The sequence below is a fragment of the Drosophila simulans genome, chromosome 3R, assembly GCF_016746395.2.
Source record: "Drosophila simulans strain w501 chromosome 3R, Prin_Dsim_3.1, whole genome shotgun sequence".
In the NCBI taxonomy this organism is placed as follows: domain Eukaryota; kingdom Metazoa; phylum Arthropoda; class Insecta; order Diptera; family Drosophilidae; genus Drosophila; species Drosophila simulans.
The window spans coordinates 12726624-12742082 of NC_052523.2; the positions used below are offsets into that span (position 1 = coordinate 12726624).

Below are 15459 nucleotides of genomic sequence, written 5' to 3' on the forward strand. Positions count from 1 at the left end.
TAATGTTTCTCTCGTAAAGAGTATCTTAAGTGATTTTATTTCACGCCATTAAGCTTCAATCATATCAAATTAAATTTCACTCAAATCTCTGCACAAATCGTAAAAGATGAAAATCTAATAGACCAAATCAAAATGTTCTGCGATGACAAAAGCCGTAGTTAATGCCAATCAGGAAATGCAACAGATTTTCCACGACGGCCGTTGCCTTAGCTGCTGCTGCTAAATCGGACTCAAATAACTAAGTGTTATTGTGCTCTGATTAATCTATGTATATTCTAATTTAGCTGATGAATGCATTCAGCCAGCCAGCCAGCCAGCCATTTGCTGTGCATCTTGGGCTGACAAATTGTTGTATTGTCGTATTCTGGCTCCTCTGCTTTTTTGACAAGTACTTGACGCTTTTGCCCCGGCAGCAGTGGCAATCATAATCGGGCAATGCGGCAACAATAAGACTCTGTGGCAGCATCGCATTGTATGTAGTTTCATTCGTTTTATTCGTTTAAATTCAATTGACTTTGAATGCTCCAGCAATGAAGGCAGCAGCGAAATAAAAACACAAACACTCAGTCACACAGCCACACAGCCATACCAGCCACATCGTTGTCGTCTGTCATGGAGCAATTTTGAACGCTGCCGGCGAATACGGGCATCGGGCATCGGGCAACGGAAAACGAATGAGGGTCAATTAAGCCAATTTAAATTTAATAAACTTATGTATTATGTGCAAGAGGTTACTAGCCGTACACGACTTGCAATGATACACATCTACATGCGGACAAACTGGGAGGAGGGTCGGGAAATTGAACAGGAATTGTAGAGAAATATTTATATTTTTCGGGGGAGGAAAACATTTTGATGAGACAGCTGCCACAGAAGGTTAAGTATCTCGTACAGATATTAATAACTCAGAAACTAAGCGATTAAGTGCATAGTTCAGAACACAATAACCTCACCACCGAGCGGATGGAGGCATCTTTGAGCTGTCACTTGTGACAGCGATCCAGAGAAAGTACTTTCGCACTAATTGATTTATCATTTCAGAACAAGATGCTACGGAGTCCAAAGATATCTCGAGATCAAGGGTGAATATTGGATGTTTAAACTAGATGTACAGTGTGCCGTCTACTTACCAAGTTCGCTTTCCTAAGTACTAGTGCCGCAGGAGTTAGGTTCGTGTCCGCAATACCTCCTGCTGCCCAAGTGCTTATTAAAGCGGCGAGTTGCCCAGCAAAAGAATACACGGTGCTCAGTGCTTCGATTCCATTTAGTTATAATTTAATTGTATTTAATATTTCTCCTAATAGTTACAAAAACTAGGCTTGACAAATTATACTAATCTTTGCGTTTGCTGTTCGTAGCGCACGAGTATCGCCTGCCGCCGCATACATTTCGGGATTAAGTGGCAGCAATTCTCTAAGATACATACACTTTTTATTCAGATACATATACTATCCTCAAGCTGTAGGGTGCCCGCTCCAGGGAAGAAACGCCGCTGTAACCTCAGCCTGAGTTTAGAATTCAGGCCTGAGGGCTTCGAGTGCCAAAGTGCGAGGCTCTGGAAGGGACACACACCCTTCGGATCGCTCCGAAGATTTTGTACATATGTTGCGGCATTGCAATTGTTCTATAAATGCTTAATTTAATCCTAGATGGGGGCAACACAACGTACATCGGAGCGAACGGCACATTTCGTCCTCACAATAAATTATGAACTATATACAGTTGCCGGTTCGGAGCGGTTAGACAATTTCAAATTACAGGGAGAATCTTGGAGAACCGGAGTGGAGGAGGGCCAGAGTACCGGGGTACCGGAGCACCGGAGAACCGGAATTCCGGAATACCGGAGTGCCGGAGAGTTCCGGCCTTCTGTATAATCATGTATGTACATATCGCTTAGACCGCTAATTAGGACTACTTAGATCTAGTTAAATACACGTATGTGGTAGCTACACTTAAACACTCGAGTTAATCGAAACGAAAATCAATAGGTAATACTTTCATAGAGGATATGGACATGATATTCTCACAAATGCGACTCCCGCAGTACTCTGCCGGGAACTCTGGAAGAGTGCAGGTCCTGTTCAGATTAAATGGATATATATTCGTTTATTGGTATACTAAATATGGCGTAAATTAGTTGCAATCGGCCTGCTCAGTTTGCTTATGTTTCTTGCATTTTTTGCGCACAACAATGATCTCGGGTTAGCTTAGCGAGCGTTAGGATGTCGGCGATATGTTAAGTTGACAGCGTTTGTTTTTCGGAATAGGATAGGGTGTACGGGATATGGATTTGGGTTCCAGGATATCGGGATACTGGATATTGGATATGGGTGTGTAGGTGAAACGTTAAACGATATGTTCTTTAGAAGTAGTTTCGTTCACTCCTCTCTCTCTCTCCACGAGAATATATTCCTTATCTGGCTTGGCTTAATTACAACAACAGATGACAACGATTATTTACAAAACGAGTGTATTGCAGTTACACTTTTGGCATTGCATTAAGTACACAAGATGCTTACGAGCTAGGAGAAGTCTTTCCTCAAACCATGCGAATAAATACGTCTAGCTGCTAGGATATTATTCGATACGATGCGGTACGATACTCATGTATTAATACATTTGCCACTCTATATCATTTGGTTTTTTGTACACTCAGAAGTAAGTATGGGTGTGGGAGCTTTATATACAACTTTCCTGTATGCGATTCGAGGTGGTGACGATCTCTGGACCGGTGCGAAATCGGTACTCGCTCAGCGACGACGTCACCGATGGATTGTTCGGACTCAGCAGACTGACCTCCATGGGCTGGGGCGTCAGGTGGTACGAGGACGTGGGCGTCGAGGTGCTCACACTGTAGTTCAGCGAACCCAACGGCGGACTGCAGGTGGTGATGCCCTTTTTGTTCAGTGTAGCATAGCTCTGTATGGAGTGCGATTTTTGGAGGGGAGAAGAATGCATGAGAGGAAAGCCCCGAAAGGAACACCGTGAGGTAATGTATGATATAACCATCACCGAAAGCCTTAAGCCTAAGCTGTCAAATTATCGAAGTCAAAGTTATCAGACTTTATAAACTCATATTGTGGTTATTATGAATAATTCATAAATATTAAAAAGTTTTCTATGATATTTGTGATTGTTGATAGTAAGCAAGAGAGAAACTGATTGTTTCGATAACTTAATCGACATTTTTCCAGCTTTAATTCTAGATTTTAATACTCACGATTTGCTTGCTGGGCCGGAAAGTGTAGTGCAGCACCTCGTTCCCGGAGCTGCTCATCAGCCCGATGCTGGACAGACCTTCCGCCGCCCCCATGCCCACGTCACTGGCGCCCTTCGTGAGCTCCGTTTCCCGGAGGTAATCGCGCTGCATCAGGCGATTCGAGGGGCTTGCAAATCCTGGTGGGGACACCAGGCTCTTCAGCGGACGTTTTTCTGCAAATGCGTTAATTAAGGAAACTGAATGAATAACTGATGATGAGTTGCAACGAAGGTGATGGTACTCTAATAGATTTAATTTAAATATTGTTTGGTTGACAAGAAATTCAATTGCAATATATAGTGAATTTTATTTTAATTGTTTACTTAAGAGCTTATCATTCTCGTGGAGATTCAGCAAGCAGTGATGGGTACTCACCATACTGATTTGGTATAACATCGGGATCGGTGTCGTCTATATCGGCCTGATCGGCCATGGGACTGTGCCGGTTCCTTGCATTTGAGCGGAGTGTATCGCCTGGCATGGCCACCAGGCCAATGGGCGAGCTGCCCTTCATCCCGCCATCGAGGCCCACTCCCACGCCTCCACCGCCCACATCCCCGAGAGCGCCGCAGTCGACCGCGTTGCGACCATCACAGTTGAGGGGCAGGAGGCTGTGGTGCGGCTGGTGGTTGCCGGATCCGTCCGTCTGAACGCCCGGATGCAACGGGTCCAGCTGGCAGTCCGCCGGAATCGTGAGCTGCGTGTGCTTGGCCACCTTCAGATTGCTGTCGCTGCGCCTGCAATTTAAATGGGGCCATTAGAGCAAAGCCGCAGCCATTAGCCATTAGCTTGGTTTTGGTGTCCGTACCGATTGGAAAACCTCCGGTAGATGGCTGCCAGCATGATGCAGAAGATGGCGAACAGCAGGCCGCAGAAAAGGGTCAGACCCGCCAGGAATGGGGAGAGGGGCATCGAGAGGCCGGTCGAGGCACCTGCGAAATGCCGCAATTAAATTATTACCACATAATTCCCAATTACTTGGGTTCTTGGGCCCCAACCGCAACTCACCTGTGAACTTGGCCACGCCCTTGAAGTTGATGTCGTCGATTATGGTGGGCTCCGAACGACCTTTGGCATTTACGGCGAATATCACCATGCGATAGGTGGCCGCCTGGTCTAGGTTGTCTATCACAAAGGTCACCGGTGTATGCTAAATAATTTCGGGTAGAAGAAAAACCAACAAAACAAAAATTATAATTACTTTCAGAAGAAGTTTAAAAACGCAACAATGATTATAAATTTCCCTGAATTTCCCCTCCTATTTACTCGCACTTTAATGTTTAGTGAACTTACAAAACACAGCATCCAAATTCGGTATAAAAAAAGCGTCCTCTAAAGGACCTTTGCATTCTATGGATAGAAAAACATCTGACCACTAGGAATATATTTAAATGATGCTAATAATTTACTGCAAGCCTAATCCACATTAGCTTTTAATCTCCCAAAATCCAACAAAATAATTTATTTACGGAGTTACAAATTATATTATTTTTTGGCAACTTAAAAATATAAGCACAGAGCCCCAAAGTATACAATATTTCCATCCGCTTATCTCCTGCTGTTCTGAACACTGCGAGGCAATTAATTACTTTAAACCCCCATTGATTAGAGGAAGTCGCCGATAAAGTTGTTTAATGGGTTCGCTGGGTAATTAAGATTCCCGTGCTTATTAACCCAATTCTGAAGCTTACCGAAACCGTGATGTTCCTGGCCAGACGCAACGTGTTCAGTTCGACCAGCTCCAGCATGAATCCCTGCGGAAGACCTCCGTCGAATCCCTCCAGGCAGTCGACTTGCAGCGAGTCCACCGACTGATTGGTCACCGAGCAGTTCTGCAGTGGAAACGGCCGACCTGCGGATAGAGTTACGTCCACCCCGATTAACTGGGATAATGCTGATGATGATGATGATGGTGCTGTTGGGTGCTTACCGGCTGCCACAATTTGAAACACGCAGGGACTCTTCTGCGTGCCAATGGAGTTCTTGGCCCAGCATGAAATCGTGCCGTAATCGAGGTCCGTGCTGGGTGTGTAGTTTAATCGCGACATGCCGGTCTTAAAGGATATAGATAGATACACAGGTAGTTAGCACTTTCAGAGTGGCTGTCCTTCAGACAATCCTACCTCGCTGGAGTGCAGGCGAGCTGGCAGCTCAGTCTGCTCGCCGGACGAATTGAAGGTCCACTGGAAGGAGTCCGCCGGCGGCGAGGAGTCCACCTCACACTTCAGGGGCAGGGTCTCGTGCTTCAGAGCGCCCAGCAGCTCCTCGTGGTCCGTGGCACAAATCGGGGCATCTATCGGAGTCAAGTGGGAAATTAGAGCGCTTATTGAAATATTTAACGGCCATCAAAAGGATCGAACGACATGACAATGCAGCTTAACAATGCACTCAAAACATTGGGGGGCAATTAAAAAGGGAAAATATAAAAATAATTTGATCTATAAGCGAATCAAATCTGTTTTTAAATAATTAGTGTTTTCGTAAGCGACATATTATCCGATCTGATTGTTACAATAATAGATACTTTCTTCTTGAGTACTGTTTTTATCTTTAAACATTTTAAAGATTAACAAATCCAAATGAATATTGTAAGAAATTAACTAACTTATAAGCCAAAAGAATCTCACATCTTTAGTGCGCCGTCGTAATAACTAAACTGCTTTTTGCCTGTAATAGACCTTAAACGGCCAGAATTAATACCGAATTTCGAATTTGGCTGGCGCATTTCGGGCATGGCTATGCCTAAGCCAGGGGGCAGAATCCCACCCATACTCTCTGGTCATTTGGAATATCACTCGGTGCCAGAGTCAGATTCAGAGAATTCCGAGGAGGAGGCCGGGCAAGTGCCAAGGCAATGCATTCATTGCGCCATAATCTTGGTCATTAACGTGAGTCGCAAGGGCTGCGGGCTGGGGATTCTGGGGGAGAATGGTTATGTGCCGGGTACTGGGGCCGACACACCTACTCTGCCTTTGTTCTTGGCTTTCGGCCAGAATATAACACTGAGCCCCGTACTCGAAATACATTAAGAGCCATTCAAACTCAAGGATTAAATTGGAAATTACAGAGACGTTAGTTCAAAGCCAAACTTGGCTAACTTCGATGGTGGCCCAGGGGCGTAGGGAGTGCCGTTTCGGGTGGGGACGGTTGGGATTTGGCTGCGATTTACTTACAGCGTATGCGCAATGTGACCGGATTACTGGGGCCCTTGCCCTCCGAGTTGACAGCCAGGCAGGTGTAGTCGCCGGCCGAGGCACGTGAGACGCTCTGCAGGACCAGCGACTGATCCGACAGGATGACACCAGCGGATATGTTGTGCTGCAGCTCCTTGCCCTGCACATAAAGAAAAAAAGAGAGGAAAGACACGTAAGCCACTCAGCGTTTTCATCTACAGTAATAAAACATCTAACCCACAGGGCGTATGAGCGATATAAGACTTTTTTTTTGAGCATGGCTCTGGCAAAGTGTTAATTTATGGAAACTGAGTTCTGAATATTCAGAATTTTATATCACACCATTTTATATGGCATATAATAATTAGCACTTTGAATATTAGTAATATACTACCTTGAAGGTATCTTAAATGTGGAATTTTAATCTAAAATCCTATTTTCTGCACTTTCTTGCAGTGACTGAAGTATTTGACACCCATTATTCAGGGACATGCTTACGTTATGGAACCAGGACATCTTGTACGGCTTCGGGTTCGCCAGCACAATGCACTCGAAGTACGCATCATCGCCCTCCTTGATGTCGTCGGGATTCAGCGAGGAGCCAATCTTGAGCGTGGTGGTCGGCTGGTCTGTGGACACATGGGAGAAACGATTTTTTTGCAATTAGACTCCACCCGCTCTCAGAATTTGCCGCATCTTTTGCTTACAATGGACAATGAGTCGCCATTTGTCCTCGATGGCGCTGCCGTCGATGAATTGATTTTCTGCCCGACATGTTAAATATTTGCCATCGTCCTCGCGTCCGGGCGTAAACGTCAGTATACTTAGAGATTGATTATCGGGTTCATTAAACTAAAAAAGAAACGCAAACAGAGTCCATTAGGAAATGAATAATGAAACGGAAGCGGACCGAAAGTAACCGAACGGAACGCAACGGAACGGAAAGTGAGAAAAGTAAAGAAAATCGAGCCAAGGCCACGACGAAACCCGGCGAAAATGGAAAGGAAATTTGTGGCAATTATAAGCGACGCACACACTACACAATATTAATTTGTGTTTAATTAATGAGTTTGGGACTGAGCGAATTCACGAGTCATTTACGAGCGTGGGCTTACATTCTTGGTTAGCTTCTTCAGCTGCTTGCTGCCTTTCCACCAGGTGATGAGCGCCGGCGGCTTCGATCCGGAACTCTTGCACTCCACGTCGTAGGTGCGATCCGCAGACACGAATCGATCCTTGGTGAGTATGTGCACGGCAATGGGTTTCACTGCAGAACAGAAGAGAACCATTATCATTAGCACTTAATTAGCATATCCTTGCGGCATTCACTCACGATTCACGTCCAAGATGACCACCCGGTTGTTGGGTGGCGTCAAGTTCGTGTTGCTGGCCACGCACATTAGCCGGGAATTGAGGTGCTGCCTGCCCACATTTGGGTACGACAGGTGGTTAATGGTCTTGCCATCGGGTCGCTGCTCGAAGGACTCGTCAATCGCCGTGTTGTCCAAGTACCAGGTGACATTGGGTCGCGGGCGACCTGAAATTTGTTGGGTTCAATAAATAATGGATGCAGATAAATGAATTATTTACCCAACAAACGGTTGGAAAATATAAAATGAAAATCTTAAGTCAAGAACAAGTTGTCTTTAAGCACGCCAAGTATTTCTGCCATCATTAAAATTACAGCCCATTTATAATTTGCTTCAATTTTATAGGAATAACCGAAACATGCTGATGTTTAATTCAGTACTTTTTGCCAAACCCTTTCAAGTGCATTTTTATGTAATTTGGCTTAAACCCAATATAAAAACGTAACTAACATTGTTTAAAAATTTGTCCTGTTCATGCATAGAGCTCATGCTTTTTTATTCCAACTAAATCTCTTACCTCCTGAAACTTCGCAGGACAGGACGATGTCGTTGCCCTCGCTGAAGGACTCCACATTTCCGGCCTTCTCGTGCCTGTTTTGGCCATAGATTATGGGTCTGTCCGGCGGGACGATGACGGTGAGGTTGATCTTAAGATTCCGGGTGGGCGAGTTGCGGAAGTCGACGCGACACCGATAGACGCCTTCGTCCTCGATCCGAATGTTGTCGATCTTCAGCTGGGCGGGATGGGTGGTGCTGCTGAAGTGGGCGCGGGTGCCAAAGGCCGTGGGCGAGGACCACAAACGCGCCTGTCCAAACTGCCGGCCCCGCACATCGAAACTTTAATTGGAGAGGTTTCAACGATAATTATATTAAATCTGAACATAATATAATTTGATCAAAAAACAAAAGTTACTTATTAACCAATTTATTGGATGTAATTAATAAAACCATTGGGTAAAATGTCAATGCTTCTGTTTTCCACCAATTTGTCGGTCGGAGTTTTGAAATTGCTGTGATATTCTAACGAAAGTGTTTTTATGGTGTATACCCCCACCCTTCTTTGAATGCTTTTAAAATTGCATTGCAGGGGTAAATCACAAAAACACATTATTTACACAACATCAAATTATGCCCCAGGGTGAGCTCTTTGTGTTTTTTACGAATATAGTACAATGAATTACTTTGATTTACCATGTATTTGAATTAGCTGTTCAAATAACCATTTCTTCTTTTTCAATTGATTATTTTTGACCTTTTTACTTAAACCTTTACCATTACCTTTAGTTTAAAATTGAAATCTTACTGTAATCTCGAACTTACTTGTAGATGGGTTCGCCATCGCCCTCGCGGAACCACAGGACCATATAGACGGCGTCGTCCCGCTCCTGCGGCGAAATATCGCAGGGCAGCATCGCCTGTCGTCCAAGGACACCCTGCACAGTGGTGAGTGGAACCGGTCGGTCCAGATTCTGCATGAGCTCATCCTGTTCTACGTAGGTGCTGCACACCTGGCTGATCCCAGACAGCATGAGCAGGGGAAGGAGCAACTGCCTCCAGGCATTCGGACTGGGGAAGGGATGGGGCGCAGTGGGCTTTTTCCGACAGCACGGCTTGCGATCCTCCAGCTCCTCCCTTTCAATCAGTCGGCAAACTACTTGGTATGTCTCCTCGTGATGCATGATTTTCGCTTTCTCGTTTACTCAAACTAATCGCTTGCTAAGACTCTTCCTTTGACCTTTATCATAGCCTTTGATAGATTATCGCACTTTCATCCATGATGCGAAGCTGGTGGGCGAGCAAGGGGATTCGTTGTCCTTTAGCTGCACAATGCAATAATTCAAGTCATAAGTTACTTTACTGATAGATGAAAATCACATGCTTATTCATTTTCTAATAACATTAGTTGATATGAATAAAATTAGTGGCTTGAGCACATACATCGCGCCCACTTTAGCTCAAGAAATTTAAAAATATTAGTCACATTACTAGAATAAATATTTTACTTTTATTTTAAAAATTCCTAGCTGTCATTAATGAATGTAATAAAGTTAGAAAACCAATAAAATAAAATGCATAGTTCGATGACAATACTGTAAATATTCCCCTCCCAGTGAATAGAAAGTAAATATTCACTGACCAATTTTAGGAATCATTTAAATTTAAACGTGCTAACTTGTGGCCTTTGTGAATAATTGGAACGCATTATATTTGTGGCACAGATAGCATAAGGTCTTTTACCTTCAACTCCATTTACCATCAATGAAGCTCGAACATTTCAAATATTCCTGTGAGGAAAAGCAATTAAGATATGAATCGTAGCATTAATAAGCCCCAATTCGAGCACTCAATTTGCAATGAAAATGTTTTACGATGCATTCAAAGAGGTTCCCATATCCAAAAGACTATTAGAACGATCAAAATGATTGGTAAACTTTATTTGGTCAGCTTCAAGGGCATAAATTTAAATATTTTTTTGTTAACGTGCCTTTTGTCTGCCGGAGCACAATTAATAACCGATGTCAATTCCATTCATCTCGCTAATAAATCAAATGTGTTTAAGAGAACAATGCGTTCTGGGATCAACACGTCCCACTCATTTTCGCGATTTTATGGAGTCTCTTTAGAAAGTCAGTTAAGTGTAACTAACAGCTTTATGGAGGTAATCACGGCAAATGTCTGCTCCTAGAAATACTTATTCATACCTCATCCGAAGAACGGGGCTCTTAGCTCATGGCCAGGTTGGAATTCATGACGCACTTGCGGTCAACTCACTCAATTTGCGGCGCTGTATGTCAACGTAATATCTTTAAAAATGTGAAGTCATTTGTTTGGCACATGGCTGACATTGCCAAAAACCGAAAATCAAAACTGACAGGGCGAGAAAAGTGAAGTGAGCTGTGCGGATTGTGGCCAAGAAAGTCTGGACCTGATTGGCCAGACAGTTGGAGTCGTAAAAGATGATGATGCTGATGGCTGGAATGTCAGGCATATGGCCAAGATGCCCCCATCTACGGCTAAGATCGCCCTCAACGATAACAAAGGGTAAAGAGTTATGGGTATTTCTCCAACAAATATCGGAGATTCCAGACAAGTGGCATAGCTCATGCTCATATGTCCACTCAAAGTTATGGGCCTAATGCCCCTTTATGGCCATTTAATGTTATAACTTAATTAATTATTACGATATTCCTTTTTCCCCAGGTCGAAAAGAAGAGCTGCTCATAAATATGCCGTCCGCAATTTGCCTATGAATGTGGTAGACAAACACTTGGCCCAGAGACTTGAGATTCAAGACGGTTATGATAGGGATAGCTTACAAAGATACCCTGAACCGAGGTCTAATGACTATTTCATCAAATTCATAGATATATTGGAAACTATAGCAAGCAATAAAATATTCAAAAATTAAATCAAAATACAATCATATCAATCAAGTGCCTATTAATTACATGTATCTTTTAAATCACCCAACTACCTTTATTTTGATGGATTTCCAAGGGTATTTTTGGGCCCCGTTTTGGCCCTTTTAGTTCTGCCTTTGTTAGCCACTTTTGGTCAATTCCAACAAAATATTTTGAATGCTGACAAACTGACCCCACCAAAGAGAACCGGTTATCTCGACGAACTTGAATTCTTCGCTATTTAAAATTCATTAGCTTTTATCTCTTTTTATTGCCACATAGAATAAACAATAGATGCGTTGATTTATTAATTATTTATCTCGTTTTTACTTTACAAATAATGAAATAATATTTCCATCTCACAAAAAGCGTTTGTAAAGCAAACAAAGTGCTATTCCGATTGTTTGGCCGAAGGTGTCGCATTCAAATTCGAAAGGGCCATCAACTCATCTAAGCCCCAATCATAAACAGGAATTTAGATGTACACCTGTAATTTCAATTTCCTGTACGCTGGCTGCCACTTAAAGTCGCTAAGCGATTTCTAATGGAAGCAATTAAAACGTCAGCCCCCGCCAAATATATTACCCTTTCTCCCAGCAGAGAATCCGCAGAAGTCGTAAACTTGATTTCCTATGCACTCAAATCGGTGGCCCCATGGGCGCTTTGTTCGCACATGGAGGTGCGAATTTTTCAGCCTGAAAGCAGATCAAAGATATTTGCATACTCCAACGAACTATAACTGGGGATGCCGTACGACTATCTGCGGGGAATCGGAGGTGTGTGAGGGGCTCTGGGCCCCTCGGACTCATCGTCGGCATTAATAAGTATAAATAACTCTTTGATGGGCAGCCGGTCGTGAGCTGGCCGGCGACTTTGGTTTGTTTAGTTTGCTGGCCATTTGTACAAAACACCTTTAGCTTCTACACGAAATATGACAAGAAATCAACCGAAACCGGTTTCGGCATTCGATGTAATGTGATTTTTGTGAGAAATAGCCAGAAAAAAGCCCCACACTCGGAAAAATATTGTCCTAGGCTGACCAAGATGTTATTTAAATAATATATATTAAACATATTTAAGTAAAATTCCTTAATGAATAATTTAGCGTTAAAGTTCAATAAACTCTATGTTTATTCAAACATTTTTTTAAAGAAAAGAATATTAAATTTTATTTTTTGAGTCCTTGAAACTTAAAGATAATTTGCTCAGTTCTATCGAAAAATCTATTGCTGATAACTACAAAGCTTAGAAAGAAATATAATTCAATATGATGAAACGTATTCATTGGAATCTTCTTTTAAAAAATTCGTGAGCATTTCTAATCTGAAAAGATGTGTTTTTCGACTTTTGACTTTAATACTATATAACTGGTTTTAATTTATGGCTAAGCACACAATGGTTTTAGTGGATTTCTGCTCTTTTACTAGACACATTTGACCATTTGCTATTTTTAAGTACGATATAAATTTATAAAAATGAACCATTATATTTCTTGCAGTGCATAGGAAAGCCGAGGAAAAGGCAGCAGTGTACGGATACGCCATGCTTGAAATGCTAAAAGATGTTTGTGAGCCCCGTTTGCTGGGTTGCCGATGTTGTCTCTGTTGCCGGTTGCTGTGGTGTTGCTAATTAAGATTACAGACATCGATACTTTTCGGAAAGCAGTGGCACGTACACATATGCTATAGCCTTTAGCCGCCTATATAGTATAACCCGATATGCGAGTAGCAAGATGGCCAGAAGCAAAGGCAAGGCAAGGCATCGGCTGATAGCCTCCCTAAAGTGCTACATCAACGCCGAGTGACAGCGATGAGGCTGTGGCTCCTGGCTTATTAATTATGTAGCTTAATTTGCGATTATGCAGATATGCATGAGCATAAATTTTAAGGGAAATAAGCAGCCAGATAACTCACCTGCTAATGTATGTGCATATATGCCGGCCGATTTCATTCAATATTCCATGTTGTTTTTATACTGCCCTGCTACAGTTTGCTTCGCTTTGTTTGATTTCGATTCGATTTCGACTATGCTTTTTTGGTTTGGTTTGGATTTGTTACTTTGTTTTATTTTGTTGGCCAGCTAGTTTTTTCGTCTAATGAGCCACAGACACGCCGTCTGAACGGATGAATCTGCGATGAAACCGAAAGAGATAGATGGTTAAGAAACCCGAACCTCTTAACGAACTTGAAACTCGCACAAAAACCAATTGCACTCCTAATTGGCCAAGATTTACGTTTCGCACCTCCCTTGGCAATTTAGTTTTGATTTCGTTAAGCTCACACTTCATTTACTATATATCCATACGTATATACATATATATGTATGCACTATCCGCACGTTTGACATTGTGGCCAAGTGTAATCAAGTGCCGTGGAGGATCTCTCGAATCTGCTCTCGTTTTGACAACTATTACCATAACAAATCAGCGCGCCTGCCACTGACAGGGCCAATTGAACTGAACCGCACAGGGAGCGACGACAAAAAAATATTTACACGGCGCCCGACTATCGTAGGGCCGGGTTAAAGGGACATTTGGAATGATTGGTGGAAGGAGTCGGGATGGGAGTGGTTCAGGGATCAGGGGGAATGGCAACGAGTCACCAAACAACGACGCCCGTGCCGAGGCCATATCCTTGCAGCCTTATAGTCCGTATTCCTTCTCTCTGTTTTTTTGTATGCCACAGTCGTAAATTCCAATTATCGACGAACTCGAGGCACGGCACCGCAAACCGAGCAGCCAGCCCTTCCTTCGAGTGGAGTGGATCCGCTGAAGTGGTGGCAACTGGAGCTGGGAACTGGGGGAGAAGGGGTGGGAGCTTGGATCCGGAGTGGAGCGATTTTCAAAGTCAGCCGCGGCAACGTTTGTTGCTATTTTAGTCTGCCGGGATTTTCATAAGATTTTTTCCGCTTTTATAAATATTTCTTTTTCCATGGCTAATCCTTGAGGTTTCAGACAGACAATTCAGCCGCCCGTTATTGTCGGGGTTTTTAACAAAATAATTTAAATACTTTTACAGCAGTTCTTGGGGGTTCGGGGGAATGCAATTATATAAAGGCTTCGAACTATTTTACGCAAAAACTCAGCAGTACGGAATTTGCTTAACGTTAATTAAATGAATTCCAATATGGTAGGCAATATTTAACTGCATTTCAAGTTTAAACCATGACCTTTTTCTTATATTTTTTTGAATTTATACTCAGCACATAAAATATTATCATAAACTTTAAAGGGTCATTGGAGTTAGTAAGCCACTGAGTAACTTCATAAGTTTAATTTTTCAATAGCTTTTAGCACATGTTTAAGTCAGCAATTGAGATTTCGTTTTTATTGAGGAGATTTTGGTAAATACAAGGCCCATTAGAGATTCGAGTGCTGTTGTAAACCGGTAAGATTTAATCCGACGATGCATTACCACTTGGCCAATGGTTGGGATTATACTTGGCTTGGCTCCTTGAGGCCACACACTTTTGCGATTGGTTTTATTCATTCATTAGGGGTATATTTGCATTTATCACTTTCGACGGTTTTGGGGTTTATGATGGTTTTATTAAGCACTTGGCCACCAAATCCTGTATCCTGAGCACAATGCCAAACACCTCTTCTACGGCTACTCACACAGATACACCGCACTTGTGCGTTTGCAGAGCCGACTTCACTTGTGTGTGGGTGCGAATGCGCGTTGGTGTGCGTTACGTTGCGAGTGTGTGAGTGTACGAGTGTGTCCGTGTTTCGGTGTGTGCGTGTGTATTTGTGCGAGGGAGCGCTTTAAATGGAAACCCTGGTGCGAACGGATTGGGCTACATTTCCACTTGGACCGCTCGCGTTTTCCGACAGCAACATGTGTACCGTTATAGCTTCGCGTATCTACTGGATACCCATCGTCGGAGTTCCACTCGTCGATGCGTTTTCCTCGCGACGTCTGCTTTGATTTGAGTTCGAAACTCGAAATTCGAACAGCCAGCCGAAGAGAAATGCCCGAAAGAGCCAGCCGCACGAAACTTGGCATACGATATTCGGATCTTAACAGCGACCTATATCGTATGCCTATGCCTTTGGCACTCCTGCTTTAAAGTCCACTACTAAAAGTGGTATTGACAAATTTCCTCTTCTTACGGACCGCCAACAAAAGCACCCACCAACCACCCACTTTCTGCTTATTTATGCGTAAAGATTGCCCCTCAATCCGGAGATATTCGCTGCGATGGGCGATAAAAGTTGTCGCTGTAAAAGTAATTAGAGCTAGACACGATTACAC

The 15459-nt window shown here is 43.1% G+C and overlaps 1 protein-coding gene and 1 long non-coding RNA gene across 3 annotated transcripts; one reads left to right on the forward strand and one right to left on the reverse strand.

Moving 5' to 3' along the window:
• Positions 1–2446: 2446 nt before the first annotated feature.
• LOC6728211 (hemicentin-1) lies at positions 2447–15107 on the reverse strand. 2 transcript variants are annotated; one of them, XM_016175248.3, is made up of 17 exons: positions 14820–15107; positions 13117–13332; positions 9123–9622; positions 8320–8639; positions 7766–7969; positions 7548–7699; positions 7140–7284; positions 6931–7061; positions 6433–6592; positions 5383–5552; positions 5190–5313; positions 4951–5111; positions 4268–4409; positions 4068–4191; positions 3635–3996; positions 3221–3432; positions 2447–2919 (listed from the first exon to the last, which is right to left on the reverse strand). In XM_016175248.3, exons 3-17 carry the CDS (start codon positions 9479–9481, stop codon positions 2680–2682), a joined length of 3006 nt encoding a protein of 1001 aa, XP_016034849.1. In that variant the 5' UTR covers positions 9482–9622; positions 13117–13332; positions 14820–15107; the 3' UTR covers positions 2447–2679. The 2 variants fall into 2 exon arrangements, with proteins under 2 accessions (XP_016034849.1, XP_016034850.1); XM_016175249.3 differs by having other exon boundaries at positions 14617–15107.
• Positions 2883–5794, forward strand: LOC120284966. Its single transcript, XR_005544188.1, has 2 exons — positions 2883–2989; positions 3195–5794. It is a non-coding gene; the product is annotated as an uncharacterized LOC120284966 (long non-coding RNA).
• Positions 15108–15459: the final 352 nt, after the last annotated feature.

Excerpts from the sequence above, each read along its gene's own strand:
- LOC6728211 (XM_016175248.3), bottom strand. The coding sequence starts at position 9,481 with ATGCATCACGAGGAGACATACCAAGTAGTTTGCCGACTGATTGAAAGG. Across the intron at positions 7,285-7,547 it reads TGAAGAAGCTAACCAAGAAT|TTTAATGAACCCGATAATCA; the intron begins GTAAGCCCACGC and ends TTTCTTTTTTAG. Across the intron at positions 4,410-4,950 it reads CCAGGAACATCACGGTTTCG|CATACACCGGTGACCTTTGT; the intron begins GTAAGCTTCAGA and ends GAAATTATTTAG.